Source organism: Dermacentor albipictus, chromosome 8 (assembly GCF_038994185.2).
Source record: "Dermacentor albipictus isolate Rhodes 1998 colony chromosome 8, USDA_Dalb.pri_finalv2, whole genome shotgun sequence".
NCBI lineage: Eukaryota > Metazoa > Arthropoda > Arachnida > Ixodida > Ixodidae > Dermacentor > Dermacentor albipictus.
The window spans coordinates 46,424,324-46,446,053 of NC_091828.1; the positions used below are offsets into that span (position 1 = coordinate 46,424,324).

General features: G+C 46.1%; 1 protein-coding gene across 1 annotated transcript in view; it reads left to right on the forward strand.

The window, feature by feature from the left end:
- The window catches only part of LOC135909746 (uncharacterized), a 36,769-nt gene extending 15,390 nt beyond the window's left edge, over positions 1-21,379 (forward strand). The window contains exons 3-5 of the mRNA XM_065441809.1: positions 4,310-4,639; positions 9,112-9,410; positions 20,996-21,379. Coding sequence (XP_065297881.1) covers positions 4,310-4,639; positions 9,112-9,410; positions 20,996-21,233 — 867 coding nt within the window. The 3' untranslated portion in view covers positions 21,234-21,379. The remainder of the gene's footprint in view (positions 1-4,309; positions 4,640-9,111; positions 9,411-20,995) is intronic.
- The last annotated feature ends 351 nt before the right edge of the window (positions 21,380-21,730 follow it).

The window sequence follows — 21,730 nt, forward strand, 5'->3', positions numbered from 1 at the left end:
AGCATTGCTGCATTTTTTTGGCAAACTTTTTGACCTTGTGAACTTAGGAAATAAAAAAATAATGTTAATAAACTTACTCCTGACTCTGCTTTGAATATTACTGATTTTTTACTTATTGCAAACGAGGCTATAGACATGGCTCCTGCGAAGCGAGTTCACCGAACACATGTCTCGACAAGTGTGCTCTGTGGTGTCCCTAAACGTTCCCGTGTCGCATTCTGCGAATGACACTATAGCGCCGAAGGGCACTCGTTGAAAGTGCACTTACCATTGCCCGTGTGACAGGGGTACAAAAAACAATTCCGAAAACAGAATGACAGACATCGGAAGAGTCACAAAAACACAGGAGCGCTATAACGTAAAACTATTCCGATATGTTTTTATTCCAATCTCCTGACGTCAAATTTGCCTAACCGCTGACGCAAGCATCGGGCGGTCACCCGCAGGGTTGTCTGAGCAGACCAATAAAACGCTCTCCTGGTTCATAGGATGTAACTTTTGTTTGCTTGAAAAACGAATACCATCGCCTACACTGGGCGGCTTGTCTTATCTAATTGGCTTGCAAGAGGCAAGCAGCACATTCAAGTAGAGAGGGATTCGAAAGGGCCGAGTCACTGCACTGAAAATCGATAGCCGGTTGAAGAGGGTGGTGTCGGCGTCTGCGATTGGTCCGCTTTCCCTTACCTAGCTTGCGGTGGCTCGGCGACAATCACCGGGGCATGCAACCGAAGCTTAAGAATGACGCTAAAATGGATACTCAGGAAAGAGGAGTTGGCAGAACGCGGTCGTAAACGTGCCGAATGTACTCGAAAACGTTATACGGCGACGCAAGAAGTTTTATTACACGCAAATAAACCCATGATCTCCGACAGGTGCGAGCAGCCAGTGGCTGAGCGATCGGCAGCAGCCATCTTTTATTCCGTTCGGAACGGTGCAGCCAGCGGATATTCAGAAGAAAATTCAGTTTTGTTCGGCATATTATTGCATCTTTATCGCGTACACGTCACTTTGACGCGGTGAGCTTTTGTGGTTTTGTGATGTCACGTGACAGGCAAGTGAAGTGGGTGCAGTCCGAAAACATTTGACCAATCACCGAGAGCTAAATAACCAGGCGGATGATGATGATGATGATAGCGCCCTGTAAGAAGTTTCCAATCGGCGGAGGCTGGTTTCTACCGAGGGAGCGCGGAGGAGTGTCAGGTTGTGTTACTAAGTTTAATGTTGCAAGAAAATGATCACTTCCGAATCTATTTTTATTACATTTTATTTTAAGTCATAGAAGAAAGAAGCAGATCCAGCTGACAGGTGTGTCCTTGAATATGAATTAATATATAGATTGTAATACATTTTCTCCTTATTGAATAGTCATCTGCACTGGATCTGGACGTTTTTTGCGAATCGACCGCTCGTGTTGCATCGCGAGTCTCCACACATCGTGTTGTTAGCGGTAATATTACCCACGAGTATGTAGGGTTCGGGAAGCTAATGAATGAAGCTGTAGAAGTCTGTTTTCTCGAGAGTATATTTCGGGGTAATATTATGGACCATATAGTTACCAAAATGGTGAAAAGCATTGCCCGAACAGACACTGTCTCAACGGGTATCAAAGGGCGACATGTTGACACGCTACAGAACTGTATACAAGGATTGCTAGGTCAACAGACGGCGTGGCAGCATCATCTTTGTCTTTGCCGAAATTGGTGTTTGGGAGGAGAAGGATTGAGTGCGTAGATTTAGGAGTTTTGTCTTGAACACGCAGCACCTTTGGATTAACCAATCGCATAGTTTATTGCCGTCATGAGTGTTCCGGAGAAGAACTCTAGCCTTCCATTGAAATATTTGAGTATCGATATCAAGGAAGAAGTTTGTGCTGTGTGTCTAAAAGAAGCAAGTTCCGGTAGCTTAGCTTACAGGACCCTTTTCGGGCACCCTAATGTGGGGCTTGTATTTCTTGCAGCAGTACTTGGGGCTTGTTTTTCTTTCAGTCGTACTTTGGCACTCCCTGTGCCGTCTGGCTGGGTGTAACGGGCACTGCATGTTTTGACGCGCTGGATGACCATTCTTGTAAACGGTGTGTTCGTTTTAAACGCATTACCTCAAGAGAGGAAGCTTGCAGCCTACCAGCCCGGAGGTCGATGGGCCCTCCTTCAGGGACGGCGAAACAGCTCTGGCTGCTGTCGCCAAAGGGCGCGGTGACGCAGTCCCGGCAACACATTTTATGGGCTGGGCAGACGCTGGAGTCTGCGGCGGCGTTGTCTCCTTACATGCCCCTTGGGCATATCCGGCAGTAGTAAGAAATGAAGCACGCGTCCAGGTTCATTTGCTTTATTTTGATTCGAAAGCAATCAGCAAGATGGAGGAAGGACGACAAAGCCATAAATATTTATCTATATTCGACACCAGACGGCCACCACTTATCTCTACGAAGGGACGCTACGCTACCCAAAGTAATCGAAAAAGGTAGCTGTACATAGCTGCTATAACCAAAATATGGTATATAGAAACTGGCTCATAGCGCTCACCCTGTCACCTGTCTGTCCTTTTTCTTTCCCTCTCAAACGGAGTTGGCCTAAAGCAAGAAAAGAATTGGTCTACTTCCGAAAGCCTATTGTTTGCTGACTGGAAAACCAGAAGTGAAAAAGAGAAGACAAGAAAAATTTTAAGTGAGACAAAGATTCGAGAGGAGGACGGGAACAGTCAACTACCGAATTCCGCCGACATGGTTCAGTCAGGGGTGTGTCTACGTAAAGACGAGGTCAATGGCGTTGCCTTGGCCGAGGGGGCCTTAAAGTTGTGAACGCTGAGCATCGGCACAACCACCGGGATCCCATTTTTATATCAGACGGCTAAGCCACGCACTGTTAAAAGGGCGAGGGGCTCATCCGCATGCGTTGCGGTCGGTGGTGTCGCGACGCACCAAACGCCTGCTAACGCAGTCACTCGTGCGAGATTTTAGAGCGAGAAGACGAGAGTGTCAAGAAACCTTCGTCACTCCAGAAGCTCTACTAAACCACAGTTGGCCATTCCTTCTCATAGTGTGGCCATCGAAGGAAGCGAAGGCTTGTTCTTTTTTTGTTCATCCGAAGAGAATAATAGTGAGAAAAACAGTGATTGGTTTGTCTTAACCGAAAGTACTCAGAGTCCTACTTAGCTTATTAGCTCCACTAGCCCTACTGATTCTACAAGTCTTGCTCCACAACCAGTGTTTTCTGCTGGTCTGTACAAAGTAAACAACACCCTATGTAGTTTAAAGATATGTATCAAAGTAGCTCCGGACTGAGTACGATGAACTGCAAAAGGTCGTTTTAAACGTTCCTTTGAGAAGTTTTTTTTTCTAAGTGGTTCCTACATACATAATTGTCGGTATTCCAGCTATGTGTAACACACATTACCCACTTCTATAGTATTTGGAATAGCTTAAACTTTGAAATTATTTTGAGAACAACATTTTCTTACCCAGTGACTCTGTTGACAGTTACCATTGGTAACAGTCAAAAGAGTGTAAAGTAGTAATCTCCTTTTCTAGGATCTTCAAAGTTAGGCTCACGAGTCAACTGGACTCATGTCATAAAGATTTGCACGCTCATAAGTTATCTAAATGTGAACTTATGAGTTTATACCTGTGCACAGTGCTGTGTTATGAATTTTGATTAAAGTGTTCTTGTTATTCATACTTTTAACAATGTCATATTCAGTGATTTATGCAGAAAAGTGTCCAGTTAGGGAAAACGTCTCAGAAAAAGTTATTAGATGCTAAGTAGACGTACGTGTATCATTAATGTTTTCGATTTGCAGTATTCTGATATTTCAATTGTATAAGGATACTCATACTTTACTTTGAGCACCGCATTTCTACAAGGCTCTTGTTTACACGAGTAAGGTGTGCCTTTGTGTAAGGCCCGCACATACACCTCCCTCGTTGGAATGCGAAAATTTCGAAAAAGGAGTTTCACTAAGCATTAAGCGCACAAGTACTGGTATGCAGTGATACCATGTGGAGTCGGCCCTGTATGGCTGCTAGGTCAAGGTATTATCACAGATACTGCAGTAGCGTCCCTGAGAACTGTTCAACAGACACTAATGCGTCCCTTGTATAGTTTGCTACCAGCCTCTCGCCAGATAATCTAAGGGCTACTACGTGTGGCGCCGAACAGCCTACGCTCTGTGGAGCGCGCTCCGAATGCCCAACGAAGAGCGCTGACTTGGCTTCAATAAAGAAAGGTTAAACCGTGGCTGCATGTAGTCTTATTATGTTTCTAGGTCATGCCCGAAGGCGGGAATCCATGACGCCACGAATTTTGGGTCGCAGGTATTCCTCGATTACCTGGCCGACGTGCTGAGTCTGAACGCTCGGCACGAAATCCCTGTGTTCGCGTACGCCTGGCTCTCGGACGTGCCGCACAGCAACGATCATGCCCTGTTGGTGCTGGACGAGCCAGTGTACGGCCTGCTGCGACACATTCAGCGACGGAGCGCCTTCGATGACACCGCACTGGTCCTACTCAGCGACCACGGTGCACGGTTTGGTAGCAATCGTGCAACCGTCATTGGCCGACACGAGGACAAGACTCCATTCGGATACGTTGTTTTGCCGCAACACTTGCTGCAGCGCCATCCCGGAGTCGCCGTTAATCTAGAGGTGCGCAGTTAAAATACTTTATCAGCATAGTTGTGGCAAATTAGAGAGCTTGCTACGACATTGAATTAGGTTCGCATTCAATGTGGGGGCCCGTTCCATATCGAATCCAGAGAACGCGTGCTTCAGCTCAATGTTTAGCTGCTCACTACAGCCATTTCTTTTGAAGGGAGGAAACTGAATCACTTCAACGCTACTTTTCTCGGAACCAACATGGCGGACGAAGGCCTCAGTGCTGCAGTCGCAAGCGCTGGCTACTGCTGTCGGGATGCCGCAGTAGGCTTCGAGCGATGCACAGAAGTTGTAGCAGGCACGTGGCGAGAAATCCGCCGCATCTCATTGGTGCTCGGTAAAAGCGAGAGTGCCTCGGAGTGCTGTAAGTCGGAGCGCGGCGCTGTCAGTGCACCACTTGAATGTGTTCCGCGCACTCCATCTCGACCAACCGAAGGTAAAGAGCACAGCCAGAGTGCTCTAGAGTGCGTAGAAGCTGCCAGGTCATTGTATCGCGACAAAATACGAATCTGCTGACCAACATCAGCACATGGTACTCGTCCACTCGCCTGAAGGCTAGTGAACCACAACGAAAAATTAGCTCATTTCAACTCGGGAGTATTTTACACTTTAAAACAATTTGCACCCGGTATACAACAGTACGATTATTCAAAAAGATTGTAATATCAAATTTATCAGGAACATACTTTCCGCATCAAAATTTTGCATAAGAAACGCAAGGTACAATAACCAAGATGCCTATTATTACACGAAATTACATAATCAAGACAGTATACATCTCAGCGCATAATAGTACTACTAAATTGTCCCTACTTCGAAACACTCAAGGAGACATCGCAACGGTGATTCAATTGAACAGTCAACACCACATCATGGTTGTCAGATCGCTTAATGATAGCTCCGTCATCTTTCAGAGCAACTCTCTTTGACCACTACCTATCGTGTGAACTGAATATTTTCAGGATACACCATTTGTAATTTCCGGCACGACAGCGGTGCCTGCTAATGCCATCAGCTCTGAAGCGAATATTATGCGATTAGTACTCTCACCCTAGTGTTCAGAAATACATCTTAACTTGAAGATCATGCTTGACTTGATATAAATGACGCCTGGTGCGAATGCGCCCAGGACACTCAGCGTTTATTTTGGTGCGTTGTCGAGAGGCATCACCTAAATCAAGTCAAGCATGGGCTTCAAGTTAAGATGCATTTCTGACTACGAGGGTTAGCCTGCTTCAGGCGTTTTGAACCCATGCATCCATCTATCCATCCGGCGCCGGCGCCCCGCGTCCGGCGTCGGACGTTGCTCCGACAAAAGAAAATCGAAGCAAATTCTGAACCACGCATACCCAAGCACTCTTCTACCACCAGAGTTGCTCACACCTTGTCTTTCATTACTTACAAAGTTATTCCTCTGAATTTTGAGAACGCAGCCGACACACTAATGTAATAATAATAAAGAAAAAGCACCGGCTGCGCATATCTTTATGTTAGCTCTTCTCAGACTTCCACAATAAAAGTGCGAAACAAGAGCAGATGATGGCCCACCCAAGAGGCCGCGTTTTACCAGCAAGCTTTTTCATCGTGCATAGCGTTCGCCGTCAGCGTTTCCCGGTAAACGTTACAGTTACATAAGCTGCAATTGCCGGGAAGCACAAAAAAACAATAAAGGGTCTTTGAATGCTATCGCGATCCGCTCTTAAAGGCGAAGCTTAACCGTCCTCGAAATTTTTAACCATTAGGTATGTGCTCTTGGTCGGGATGCCATCATGGACACTGCATCGTTAATTAGGCTTTGTCATCAGACTCTCGTCATTCCGTCGTCGTCACGCTTTCGCAGTTTACAGTCGTCATGCATTAGTTGTCATACGCTTGTCGTGAGGCCATATGACCATTCCATTGACTTCACACTAGCTTCGTCTTTCTACTTTTGTCGTAACCTCATCGTCTCGGTATCATAGTCACGCAGTCGCCGTCATATCATTCTCTTCACGCCGTCGTCACTACACTATTGTTTTACCATCGTAATCACTTCGGAAACGTCAACCCGTAGTGGTCATTCCTTATTTGTCATTATATTGCAGTGATGCTGGCGTCATTCAATCATAATATTTCGCTGTCTTTGTCAAGCTAAGGTCGTCATTGCGTTGTGGTCGAACGGTCACTTTCAAATGACCCTGTTGTACCGCAAGCTCTCTGCCGTCGTGGTGTTTGCCATGATGATGATGTCGTTCTCGCGGATTCAATGCCAACTGAGTGGCCCAAGATATATAACATTATGGGCCACTATGTATGTGCTTGTCCTCATGATGTCATCATGGTCCTTACGACATGTGACTCTCGTCATACCTTGATTGTCCCGCCTTCTACGCTGACTCGGTAACTAATTTCTCTAATGACTTGGGATTCTAGGTACGCGGTTGTCATGGTGCCGTCGTGGTCATTGCATCGTCGTCGTACAAGTTTTGTCATCCCAATTTCATCTTGCCGTAGTCGTCACGCCATTGACGTCACAGTCTTCATTTCATGAGCGTTTTACTAGTTTTCCCACCGCCGTCGTGAGACCGTCGTGGTCGTAACGTTGTCATCACTGCGGCTTCGTCATTTGACTCTCGCCATGCTATCGTTATCACGCCATTCATCATACAATCTTCGTAATACACTCCTCATCACGCCATGGTCAAAATACACTCAATGTCGTGCTATTGTCGTCACACCATGTCACACTATCCACGTCGAGCATTCACTTCCACATATCTTTTCTCATGTCTTCATCCTTCTGCCGTCGTGGTCATTGCATCGCCATCAGTCTACATTCGTCATCTTGTTGTCGCCATAAGTTGTCGTTACGACACTGCTGTCATACGTTCCTCTTCACTATATTGCCCTCATGATATCCTCTATATACCATAGTAATCCTTTCCAGGTATACCAGGTAATCCTTTCAGAATCGTAGTCTCATTATCGTCGCGCCATTGCCGCCATGCGACCTTTGCCGTTCAACCCACGTGTTGATCCATCGTCTTCCAATCTTTGTCCCTGCGTTTTTGTAAGGTTGTCGTCATGCCATCATGCTTATGGCTGATTTTGGCAAGCGGGTGCCACAGAAAAGTTGGTAAACTCCTGATACAATGTTTTTCGGATGTAGCGGAAGCAACGGGAGTGTCACAACTACCACTACAGATTTCAAACGTGACTTCTGCAGTAGAATGCGTCCCTACAATGGCTGAATGGTAATTGCAATAACATTGACAGCCATCCCATGAGATTCGTGCTGCGTTAATGTTCTGGCTTTAATGCACTAGTGCTGCTTTGTTACGTTAATAATCACCAGAAAATAACGTATCTGCTTTTGTACAACCACCAAATTCCCCACAAAGTGCTCACTTTACTAATTTCAGTGGCTTCCCTGAGTGACTGCAATGTATATAGTATGTCCCAGCTAACGTTAGTCATGCTGTCTGGCAAAAAAGATTATTAAAATAGTCACAGGATTGTGCAGTGCACAAAACGCAGTCACAGAGTAGGCTGGAGGAGCAACTCCATTGGATACTGTCCTAAATTACTTGAAAACGGTAACTTGTAGATGCCTGCACGCGCTCGAGGGTCTTGGCGGCGAGACTGCCAGGCTGCATTTTCGGGAGCATGCACAAGAGGTCCTTCGCGGCGAAGTTTCTTTGCATCGTGTTGACGAGAATGAACTGAACTGTCCTCCCAGCGTCGACGGCGAGCACCGGCTTCTGCTCTCTGAACAGCGGCCTGTGGAGCCCGACGTTGCCTGCTTGCAGCCGCGCACGTAGCTCAAAGATTCGCTTCAGCAACAGTGGTTCGTACATTGCGAGGAGGAGCAATAATATGGACCGAAGAGCAAACACAGGTGTCAAGGCTACTCGGTACACACGTTACATCCCTTTACACGTGACACAATGGGGTGCAACTGCTGCCCAAGTCGTGAAACCTAGTGGAATACAACGCAACTGAAATGCAATGTTTGCACGTATCGACACTACGCGGCACGCATCTCACATCGCGTGACTTTTCGGGCGCTAGGACGCTTGTACAGGGCATGTTTCTGCAGCAGTGAGCAAGCGCTGGCGGGGCGCAGTGGGAGGGTAGCTGACTCCCACGCAGAGAACCTGGTTTCAATCCTGGCACCGAACTGGGTTTTTGGTAATTCCTGGTGATCGTTGCCATCGACGCTAGCGACGGAAGATACCATCTCCAACCGAACCGGCCATTGCATTGAGCCGATGACAGCTTACACTGTAAAATAGAGTGCAAGGTACTACCTTAGAACCTACGGTGTTGAGTTGTCCGAACGGACACGGCCGAACACCGCAGGTCTTATGTTGGAAGCTTGTACCTTGCTTTTATCTTTCGTTTTCGCTCAACAGGTTGGCTAACGTTAATTTATACACACTTGATGTATATTCATACGTAACAAAGTTCTCGCTCGCACACAGGTGAATCAGCGACGCTTGGTGACTGCATACGATGTGCACGCCACCCTCGTGGCGCTCTCCCGCTTCCCCGACGCTAGCTTCAATGCATCCCTTGCCACAGAGAGGGGCCTTAGCCTGCTGGGACGCCTGCCTCCGGACAGGAACTGCGGCGAAGCCTTTGTTCCTGCAGAGTTCTGCGAATGTGTCGCAGCCGGCAGCGACTTGGACGAGCAGTCAATCCTGGTGCAGTCTTTCGCCACTTTTGTTGTGGGCTACCTCAACAGCCTAAACGAAGCCAACTTCCCTGCTATGTGCATCAGGTGAGACAAAAAAAGGCTGTTTTCTTGTTAACCACAAGGACTCTGGGTCGACGGCTACGCGTGATGCACATGCCAGCTTCCCTTAATTGCGTGGTTATTTATTTTAATCTTCGAGGGCACACGCCACGCATGACGAGATAGATTCCTCGCACTATATGGCTGATGGATTAATACGCTATTTTGGTGGTGCAAGATGCTTTGCGAGTGCTGGAGGAACGAGCAACTAGCCAAGACTGTGTGGTATGGCATCAGCTGGCTTTCACCTGGCATAGAGCCGCATGTTTTTTTCAAAATAGAAGCCATGTAACATAACTGCGAATGGTAGGGCCATGTAACGTAAAACTATTCCAATATGTTTCTATTCCAATCTCCTGATGTCAAATTTGCGTAACCAGCAACGCAAGCACCGGGCGGTCACCCGCAGGGTTGTCTGAACAGACCAATCAAACGCTCTCCTCGTTCATAGGAGGTCCCTTTTGTTTGCTTGAAAAACGAATAACATTGCCTACACTGAGCGGCTTGTCGTATCTAATTGGCTGACAAGAGGCGAGGAGAACACTCAAGTGGAGAGGGCTTCGATGGGGCCGAGACACTGCACTGAAAGTCGATAAACGAATGAAGAGGGTGGTGCCGGCCTCTACGATTGGTCGGCTTTCCCTTACTTAGCTTGCGGCAGCTGGTCGAAAATCGCGGCGGCATGCGACGGAAGCTCAAGAATGACGCTAAAACGGACCCTCAGCAAAGAAGAGTTGGCAGAATGAGGGGGTAAACGTGCCGAAAGTGCTCGAAAACGTTACATGGCCACGCAAGAAGTTTTATTATACGCAAATACACCCATGCTCTCCGGCAGGTACGAGTAGCCAGCGTCTGAGCGATCGGCGGCAGCCATCTTCTATTCCTTTCGGAACGGGGCAGCCTGCGGCTATTCCGAAGAAAATTCAGTTTTGTTCGGCATATTAATGCAGCTTTATCGCGTACACGTCACGTTGACGCGATCAGTTCTTGCGGTTTTGTGACGTAGCGTGACAGGCAGGTCAAGTGGGTGCAGCCCGAAAACTTTTTACCAATAGCCGAGGGCTAATGGCGAAAAGGGGTCGATTCAGAAATAACTGTTTTTCTTTTTTTTCTGTCAAATCATGCATCATCAGTGTGTACACATCATATCAAATGGGGAGGTGTCGTGGTTTTCGTGACGCCGTGTGACAGACAGGTGAAGTGGGGGTGGTCGAAAAAAGTTTTTGACCAATCGTGGAGGGTTGATAGCAGAATTGGAATAGAATGGTTTGGAATAGTTTTACGTTATAGCGCCCCTATACTACGTGCATGCTGTGCACCGCTGCTTCTCATTTCGCTCGATTGCGTCTCTTCAGCGAAGTGGCGCGCCAAGTGAGGAAAACTGCTGGCACTCTATTTCAACAGCATAATAAGTGCGGCTTTTCTACAGTGTTCCTGTGCAATATTCATAATATTTTTCAATATTCCTCAGATACGGCTAAAAATGAAAGACATCAGTCTTACAATAAAATCGCGGCAAATAAATTCGGTAAATATTGTTTAATTGAATGCCATCACGAAGGTTTTCTAAGCAGACAGCATTCCTTTGCGCTTGCTGAGTCTCGATGCACTCACCCCATCCCTCATCATGCATGGACGGCTGTCTGGTAGACTAAACTGAGTTGATCCAAGTTACAGTGTAAACAAAGATAGTAACTTCTGGTTTGCCCTTAATACCATGGCACAACATTTATCATTACAGTGGTTTTCAGGAAGCTGTAACCTAGCGCCCTGCAGGAACTGCATGGCTACAGCGTCCATAGGCCTAATAGCATTACCTGATAAGGTTAACTAGTGAGTGGCCCCGGAAGCATAACTCCGCATATCTAGCGAGAGGCCATCATTACATTTGACAACCATCCTTCATAGCTTCATCTTAATGTTCATCAACAATGTACAAGCTTTAAGCATCTGCACACGCTTGATGCACCCGGGCACCATGAAAATACGAAACTGCTTCCGACTCATTTCAGTGTTTAAAGTAAACACTGGCAAGTTCCGTATCGTGTGTAGAACAAATGAAATTGTTCAGGAATCAATAAACCTTTTTTATACATGCAAGAATCACCAGCACTACGGCTTCCGCACGGGCATTTTTTAGCCAAAAGGACACCAAGCGCGAGAGTTGGAGCTTGGACAAGCTGGTAACAGCTAGTTTTGTATCTGCTCACATCAAACAAATGTCAACAAAACGAGCTACAGACAAAAAGCGAAAGAGCGCTGTGCTCTTTCGCTCTCTGTGTGAGCGTTACTTGCTTGGTGTATGTGCGCTGTGAAGAGCAAATTGTCGAAAAATGTTACTTAATCGTTCCCAGAGGCTCAAGTTTTCTTTTCAACAGTACAATGACAACTGTATTCAGTTTCAAGGTATGAAGATTTCTTTTCGTCAGCTGACCACATGGCTGGAGATACAACCCCAACGTCCAAGAAAGATGATTTGCCTTTCCATAACGCACATTCGAAATTGATAAACAGGGGCATTGCCACCCCGTGCCTTCATGGTCCTTTGCAAAAGTCATGTGTTCACCAAACTGAGCATCGAGTGCCTAGCCATGCAGACAGATTAAAACACGCAAGCTTTCAAGTGTCTATCATTTCATCTGTCTGTGAGACATGCCTTCAAAAATCAAAACGAGGAAGGAAGTGCAAAAAAAAAAGATTGTGACAAAATACCTGTACATGTAATTCTATACCTCCATAAGGTTTCACATAAATTGAAGAAGGTCGCACACCATTACACTGTCAATAATATTATTTCAGGGGCTTGTAAATTGCGAGCAGTGTGTAACCTTCAAAAGAAAAAGCACCAGAAACGCATGCGATGTCATACTAATCACTAAATCAACTACACCGAATGTATTTCAGATGGTTCCTATTAGGTGCCCTTAGATTGTGGACGCGTTTGTAAAGTATCAAGTGTCTAGTGCTTCAATGACCTGGCTAGAAAGCACAATAATTACGTTAGAAAGGAATATGGTAGTCACTGAACGATAGTCAGGCTGAACGCTGCAAAAACTGCACATGTACACACTTGTTTGCCGGCATAACTGCCTTGAGAAAAGCAAACACAAAAAGAGAAAGCGAAATAGTTGAAGCGTATTTTATGAGGAAAGCCGGCGACCAGTGTGCCAGCTGTCCGTCATTGCTTTTGTAGGGAAGAGAAGTGACGTTTCCTTCGAGGTAACTAAGCCCATGAACTGATTCACCATACAATCGTTTGCATAATTTGATTCACTAATACAATCTTTTGTGTGTAAGATCATGAGTGCACGATGTAACTGATGCGCAGAGCATAAATAGATGATCGTTTGAAATAAAGGCCTGTTGGAAATGGCGCCAGCCGTGTAGTGTTCCTTTCGTCTTCGTCTTTAGCCCGTGTTTACGAAAAGTGTCGAGACGACCCAAGTTGGCCAAATCAAGGTATTGTTGTACCTTTCGCAGCTTCAAGTCTAGCGCCCATTCTTATCAAACAATCACCCGCGCTAGAATGCTTATTAGCAGAAAGCAAATAATTGATAAACCTCTTCCCAACATCAATATGTTCTCCCGCAATTTTCATGAAAATGTTGGCTAAATGTGCACAGCGACATAAACAACGAACACTCGAATAGCGCACAATAATCATTTTTGTAACTTTACTAATCTTCTTGTGATCTGTATAAGAAGGCACACTTCACGAACTGGAACTACAAGAATGCACAAAGCGCCGGACTTACTTTTCGGTGCGTACTCGACAAACGCTCCTTCGTCTCACAGGTGCGGTGTCATCGACTGCATCAACGCTTCATTAAGCGTGAACGCTAGGCCTATTCGATTATCCGTCCCTGATGGTAGCATACTGTATGAGACGCTGCATGCGCAAAGCTCATTGGCTGGAAGCACCACCTCCGATAGTGCGGGACTGTCAGAAATGGATAATCGAGGAGGCGCATCGTCGAATTCCGGATGAACTATGCATCACGTGATAGCCCAAATTTCAACAAAATCTCCCATGCGATTCTGTCTGTGATCCTATGCGATAGCAGCGAGGGCACCAGGGGCTTCTCATGAGAAGGAAACAAAGCGCAAACGTGCCAGAACTACGATGATCAACATTGGCGTACCACCCGAAAAAAATTGGTGGAGTATATGCATATCATATTGAGCGCAAATAAAGACGGGAACAGAGGGAGAGAACACATAAACAGCACGGGCATGGTCGAGTAGAGTCACATGGTAGCGCTCGCGCTGTCTCGACAAAAACAAGCTTGCGAACGTCTGAGCAACTCAACCTTTTGTTTCTTTGCTTATTTTTAATTTTCAGTTGCATCGGCGCAATGACACTTTCTCGTAGCCACCGTACTGTGTGGCGTGCGCCAATGTGTGCCGCCGTCTTTCGCACACATTCTGATGCCGCCATAGTGTCGTTATTAAGTTTCATCTGCTTGGTGCCTTGTTACGAAGTCTGAAGAATGCAAGAATTAGGTTATCTTGCGTCTAGGGGCTTGCCCATATCGAACCGGTTGTCGGTTCGAGCCGTTGCTGCTTATGGTATCTCTCAAATGAGATTATAACTACTGCGCCACCGGTACTGATGGTAGATGTATTAGAACAAGCATTTAGCTGAGTATATCTTGGCATACTGTATCTGTGTTCTTTCTGCTGTCTTTATTGTAACATCTTGAAAAAATTAATATTGATTTCTTATCGCAATTGATTTCTTAGCTGTCTTTGCTCTTGCATGCCATACATTATTTAGATCTATGTATTGTGTTTTTCCCGTCTGTTTGCTGCAGTAGGTCTTTTGTAACATGCTGCCAAAATAAATTCTATGCTTCATTCTTATTTTTTAATTGTCTACGCTATTCCTAATATTTACATATCTCCATTCCACTTGGGCTTACTGTTATGTGAAGGGGATGTTGTGGAGAAAAATAAAATAATCTAGGCGGGCCTGGGGCATTCAGTAACAAACATTCTGCTTAAGACTTGTTAGAATAGCGAAATTGAGTTTTTATTAAAATAATCGAAATTATAAGGAAACATATTAAAGGCGTTAAGAAGAGGATTCTAGTAATATTATAATACCATTTACTCCGTTTTTGTCATGAGCGTCCACATGAGCGGTTTAACGCTATTTTTCACAGGCACTCAATTTTCTGTTGTCTCACCTTAATAGGTGAGTGGATAATACTTCATGCTTAAATATCATGACTATGAGTGGTACCACATGAATTGCGTTTCTACATTTTATTGTAATTGTGTGATACGGAACGCTCCTTTCTATTTTACTCAGATACATATTTTTTTCAATCACCCTTAATTTTTTATTGTTACAAATCATCAGGTAATCGGAGCTATAAGTGGCAGTAGTGGGAATAGCGTCTGCAACCAGTGACACGTTGTGCTGCTGCAATACGCATGAAACGGTTTTGGGGTACATAAGTTTGGTCGTAGAAGAAAAATTGTCTAAGTATTTCACGGCAATGAATATGTCCCTAACGAACCCTTTGTGCCAGCAGATATGTAAAACATAAAGCTCATTGCAGCTTCATGTGCTCATTGTATGCACCATGCGTCACAAAAAAAAAATATGTCGTTAGCAGCGTTGTTGCGATACACCTGTTCGGTGATCTTGTATTGCGTAAACGGTAATACATTTAAAGACAACGTAAAACTCCACACCGGTATTTGCGCCATCGTGCAGAGGATTCTCGTTGACGTTCTTATAATAATATGGCGACCCGCTAGCTGGTCGGCAAGCATAGCAGCGACTCCCACCAATTAATAATGTGACAGGCAAAAACCGCAAACAGCGCAGCGTTAAAGAGCTTTCATGCAATCCCAATAAATTGTCTCGGAATAAAAACATACTTTGACCAACAAAGACAAAAATATTTATATAGTAACAGGAATTTCATCAAATGAGACAAGGTTCGGCGGAGATAAGAAATTTCCAAGCAAACATTTCAATCCCTACACGTTCGCTGGTACAATATAGAGATCGATAACAAGAAATTTGCGAATGTACCAAAGTGTGTTAAGACACAAAGGGAAAGTATCGTAGCGGATACAATAACATCAGTAATGTCTCGCACGTGTATCTGAAATATTTCTTGCCCGAGTATCTTGCATCTAAGGAAAGCTGGTCGACAGCACTGCGATAATACCGCCATCATATGGTTTCCAGCGCACGTCGCCACCCCCACCGGTGAGGGCCTCATTAACTTGAACGAGGTAGCACACCGCTCTGCGCGAGAACTGACCCGCCGCGCAGAATCGGAGACCGCCTCTTCGAGCTCAGAACTGCTGGCTCAAAACACGCGAGAACGCCTGGTCAGGTACAATGACATCACCAAGCACTACCAGCTAGGCAGGCGGTTGTTGTCCCCACCTCACCCCATGCTGAAACGTCGCCAGGCAGTCATCTGGCGACAATTGCAAACACAAACCTTCCCCAGTCCGGTGCGATTGCAGCACATTTTCCCCGCGCAATACCCGACTGCTCTTTGGAAATTATGTCAGGACACTAGAGCGACGCTGTCACACATGTTGTGGGAGTGTCGGGTTACATCAACTACAATGGCAGTAGCCCCGGAGGCTCTTGCGTCGAAGTGGGCCGCCGCACTGCGCAGCTCCAACCTCAAGACACAAGAGTGGGCTGTCCAGCAAGCCCGAGAGGCGGCGACGAGGCAAGGCCTCGAAGTCCCCTCATGGGAGACCTGAGCCCGGGTCGTCAAATTTGCCGGATTCAGAATAAAGTTGTTTCCATCCATCCATCGTATCATGATACAATTGCAAAGTATCTTTGCCGAGCACTGATCCCAAACTATTTTAACGCACTATACACAGAATGTATCACCTAACTTCGGGTCAACTAATAAATATACAAACATAGGCGCTATGCGTATCGAAGTGGCACAGTATTGTTCTGAGCCATACGGAACCCGTCCTGATATTTTTACAATCAGCCAAGCTGGTTGTAACTGCCTCTAGTGAAAGATCTCGAACAAAAAAGGCCTAGCGCTTGTTCAGAAAATTATATTATTTAATATATGCTAAGATAACTGCCCCGCTTATTTTTTTCCACCCTTTCTATAGAGTGCGTGCCCCCCCCGCCCCCTATGTAAAAAAAAAAAGATTACGTGACTGCCGGCTAATGCGCTGCGCTTTTAGTGCCCTGAGTGTAGGATGACCAAATTAGCAAAGGCTGCTCCACGCAATGAGATCGATTGCACAAGCTGACGTTGACTGCGATGGGCGTTAAGTGGCCAAAGGGGCGTACCGTTCCAAGTAAAAACAGTTCAACGAAAATGCGGCCGCCAGGTGCGAATGCCACATGGGACCGGAGGCAGCATGGTTTTGATCACCGTCCTACATCACGCGATCAGCCTCGTGCCTTTCATCGACTTTCGTCATTGTTCCGAAAAGAAAAGAAAAATATGCCTGCGCTGCGTCAAAAGCTGCTTCCGGCTCCGTATCGCATTCACACGTGGCGGCCACTTTTTCGCTTTATATTTTTTTCTTAAAGTAGTGTGCCGCTTTTGTCACTCGACATTTAGCGCGCTCACCGACAGCCTGTTCGATCGATCTGTGTGCGCGGAGCAGCCTTTGCTAATTCGTACAGCGGACATTGAGTGCACTAAAAGCGCGGCGCGTTGGGCGGCAGTCCCGTGGTATTTTTTTTTTAATTTCACGCGCACTACCGAAAGGGTGGGAAAAAGTTAAGCCGGGCAGTTTCCATAGATGAAATAATCCAATGTTTCTGAACAAGCGCTGCAACTTATGTATTGATTTCTCGCTAGCGGTAATACTTAAAAAGTTTAATAAGCAATCTTTGTTAATTACCCAGCTTGGCGGATTGGGGAAAATATCTTTGTGCGCTCCATATGGCTCAGAACAATACTGCGCCAATTCGACACGCTTAGTACGTATGTTTCTTCTTTTAATATTTGACCCAAGTTAGCTGAAACACCCTGTATTCTTGTCAGCAAGTACCTTGAACTTTTCTCGCAGCGGTAGCAGCTGATAAGCTGTTCATAAGTGTCGAAGTTCTTGTTAGCTCAAGTGGTTTAATACATTTCTGTGCAGCGACAAAATCTTTTTTCGAATATTGACATGCTGCAGAATGATCATTGCGGGAATCGCCATCATACTGGCCTGTGCTATCGTGCAACCTATGGCCACAAAATATCTGCTGGAAGTTCCCTGGGCACATACCACAACATATTCGCGTGTTTGAATTTCAGAGCCCTTCCTTTCGCTGTTTAACGCTTTCCCTTCGCCAAGCGCATGTGGCACAGCTGAGTTGGCTATGGGAGGGGCTTTCACAATTGGCAAGGTACATAGGCGTTCATAAAGCTACATTCTGATAATTTGTGGTGCACCTAACCTGTGAGCGAGGAAGCAATCTTTAAGCCTTTAAATGGCCTTTGTACAATATTTATCCGCCGATGATTGTTGCGTGTATGTTTTTTTCATTAAGTTCTCCTCTTCCTCACGCTTACACACCGGGGTAGCTCAGTGACTGTGGCTGGCACTGCTAAGATCTACGTCGTCGGTTGGAACGCGGCGGTGGCGGTCACACTTCGATGTGGGCGAAATGCAAAAAAAAAATTACTTACATTTAGGTGCACGTTAAAGGAGGCCAGGTGGCCATTTCATTTCAGATTACCCCCCCCCCCCCCCATGACGGGCTTCACGATCAGACAGTGGAGTAGGCATGTACTTGCTCCCCCTCCTCAAGAAGAAAAAAAAAGGTTTTTCTTTCACAGGCACGTCCTGTTTGCTACATGGATCCGCCAAATGACCACAATTACGAGTGTTCGTCGTTACTCAACTACTTCGGTTTCTCCAATTTGCACATTTGTTTCCTCTAAGAAAACATTTGCTGAAAACGCAGAGAGGCAGCTTTGTTGTGTTGGCTTTTTCTATATATTCTAGACCTGTCACCGACTGCGATGTGCACTTGTCAGAAGAGACTAAGGGTTCGCATGTTGAGAGCACCTTCTAAGAAGAAAGTGGCTGTTGCAATTTTGTGATCTTTACGACTTCAACATAGGACGAGCTGCTTGATAGTGAGTTAACAAAGCCCACAACACTCTGCAAAGTTCCACAAAGGAGGAGGGGAGCAATAGCAGGAAAAACAGAGAGATTATTTGGTGCATAGACTGGCTGGCTACCCTGGGCGGGAAGAAACTGGTAGATAGAATTAAAGATGATAGAAAAACATGAGCGCTAAAAAAATATTTCAGAAATACCGCACATAACTGAACATAAGTGAGACGTAGCGCACTACAACTGTTATCGTCTTTCACTCATTCCGTATGTTCTCAAGAAGCCCAGCGTCGGGTTCAGTGCCTTCTCCAGAAAGAACGGCCTGAAGCAGCGTCTAAGTATTCCATCTTACGAAGAAGGACGATTGTTCAGTTGACCTAGTGCAATTGAGCTTTGTTTTCTAGAATCGGCTGTAGCGAACAGCTAACAATAATTCTACAAGTTTTTATTGGCTCTTGTCATCCAAAGTAAATTATAAAATGAAATGCAAAGTAAAGGCATGTCGCAGTTTCGCCCGAAAGCCACAACATCAATGGCGATTGAAAATTATTAGACAGCTGTAAAAAGTAAGGGTATTCTTTTTATCGGCCTTGTGACCTTGCACACAATCACTTACCAAGTTAAAAAGTATGGAGTAACGCACGCACGGGCCAATTGAACCCATCTCAATCGATGACCGCCCACACTTGCTGCGAAAACGCTGGCGCGAGGAATAGCGGCAGCGGCAGGAAGTTAATCGACCTTCATCTTAACTCTCACTTCAACGCGAATTGAGCGGTGCGCACACAGCGTACACGCAGCTATCAGCCCTCGGTGCGCCTAGACTCCATACCCAGCGCAGACAGCTTTCAGGATATATAGGGCACGCGCGGGTGCTCCTAGCGGCGTCATACACAGCCGCCGCCGGAGTAGAACCCCTCCTTCCCCTCCTGCTGCCTTGAGTGCTATGGAAGACGGCGCGCTTTCTCCCAGCCGCATTCCCTTGCGCGCGAGAGATCGAGCCACTATTCTTTTCGGCTAACTTTTGAGAGCTTTCATTCGCACCCGCAGCATAGGGCGCACTGTTGCGATGTTATCGCACTTGGACTTGATGCGGAACATCACGGCAATACCGATGACGATGGCATGAGTGCGCTCTGAGAGCCCAAATAATCGCTATCACAATAAAAGGAAACGCAAAGAATAAAATTATTCAAAGTATATTACAGATACTGGGGCCGTATAACGTAAAACTATTCCAATATGTTTTATTCCAATCTCCTGACGTCAAATTTGCGTAACCGCCGACGCAAACATCAGGCGGTCCCCCGCAGGGTTGTCTCAACAAGCCAATCAAATGCTCCCCTCTTTCATAGGAGGCCACTTTTGTTCGCTTGAAAAACGAATAACATTGCCTGCGCTGAGCGGCTTGTCTTATCTAATTGGTTCAGAAGAGGCGACAACCATGCTCAAGTGGAGAGGGATTCGATGGGGCCGAGCCATTGCACTGAATATCGATAACCTGATGAAGAGGGTTGTGCCGGCGTCTGCGATTGGTCTGCTTTCTCTTACTTAGCTTGCGGTGGCTCGTTGACAGTCACGGCGGCAAGCAACAGAAGCTTAAGAATGACACTAAAACGGATCCTCAGCAAAGAAGAGTTGGCAGAACGAAGTCGCAAAGGTGCCGAAAATTTTCGAAAACGTTACACTGCCACGCAAAACGTTTTATTGCACGGAAATAAACCCATGCTCTCCGGCAGGGGCGAGTAGCCAGTGCCGAAGCGATCGGTGGCAGCCATCTTTTATTCCTTTCGGAACGGGGCGACCTGCGGCTATTCAAAAGAAAATTCAGTTTTGTTCGGCATATTAATGCATCTTTAACGCGTACACGTCACTTTGACGTGGTGAGTTTTCGCGGTATTGTGACGTCGCATGGGAGGCAGGTGAAGTGGGTGCAGCCCAAAAAATTTCGACCAATAGCCGAGGGCTAATGGCAAAACGGCGTCGAATCAGAAATATCTATTTTTCTTTTGTTCAGTTCAATCATGCATAATCAGGGTGTAACGTCATATAAGATGGGAAGCTATCGCCGTTTTCGTGACTTGACGTGAAAGACAGGTGAAGTGGGTGTGGTCCAAAAAAGTTTCTGACCAATCGCGGTGGGCTGATAGCAGAATTGGAATAGAAAAGTTTGGAATAGTTTTACGTTATAGCGCCCCTGCCTACTTCTCCATGCAGCTCTCCTACTTGGAGATAAAACCTTCATTTTATTGAACATATTTAGTTTCATAGAAATAAATAATCACATCACATAACGAATAAACAATGGTTCCACAACTGTTCATCCTAGAAGTTGCTCCTCAGTTGACCATTTCTTGTTTAGAGGGCAAAAAATTCACCCAGGCGAGTTAGAGGCGCAATCCCTCTTGCCCCATTAACATCTCAATTTGCTTAACGGGAGAGTATTTTTTGGAATATTCTCAATCGTGCTTAGCAACTCGGTATCATCGCTGCAGGTGGCAGTTGGAGAGCGTGACAGACGCTTTTGCACTCGACGTCCGCCAGAGCAGCAAGATGGTCATGCGGGCTCTGGTCACTACCCGGCCATCGGCGCACTTCGAGGCGTACGGCGAGGTGCGCGGTGGCTCGCAGCAAAAGTTGCTCTTCGTGCAGAGGCTGGACTGGTACGCCAACCAGACCGGGTGCTTGCCGCCTAGCCTGTGGCAGAAGTTGTGTTACTGTGCCTCCACGTAGAGCCGTCCCTCTGCCTACCCGAGCGGCACGGAAGCACCCGTACGCCGTCCCTAATGTTTCACCAAACCTGGAAGAACCGGAAAAATATTTATTAATTACATGAGGCACACATTTCAAGAATTCTTAGTAAATAAAGCTTGTATAGGTTCAAAGACGCCGACGAATACTCCCATTTTCGGACTTTCAGCAATGAGATACAACGCATTTCACAACAAGTACTTATAAACGGTGATACTGAACCATCGGGGTGTGTGCAGCTAACCAATTTATTTATTTCGAGAATACTTTCGGCCTATCACATGATGCCTTAGGAAGGAGTGGGTGATATTTCAAAAAAATATTCTTTAAGAGTACCACGTGGGCGTCGACTGGCTGGCCGGTCAGCGCCTTGTAACGGCGCAAAGCGATGAGATCAGCGAGAGACAAACGAGGCATTCCTCATCTCACCCATTCGCACTGTTAAAGGGCGCTCACCGGGTGGCCTGTCCACGCTCGTT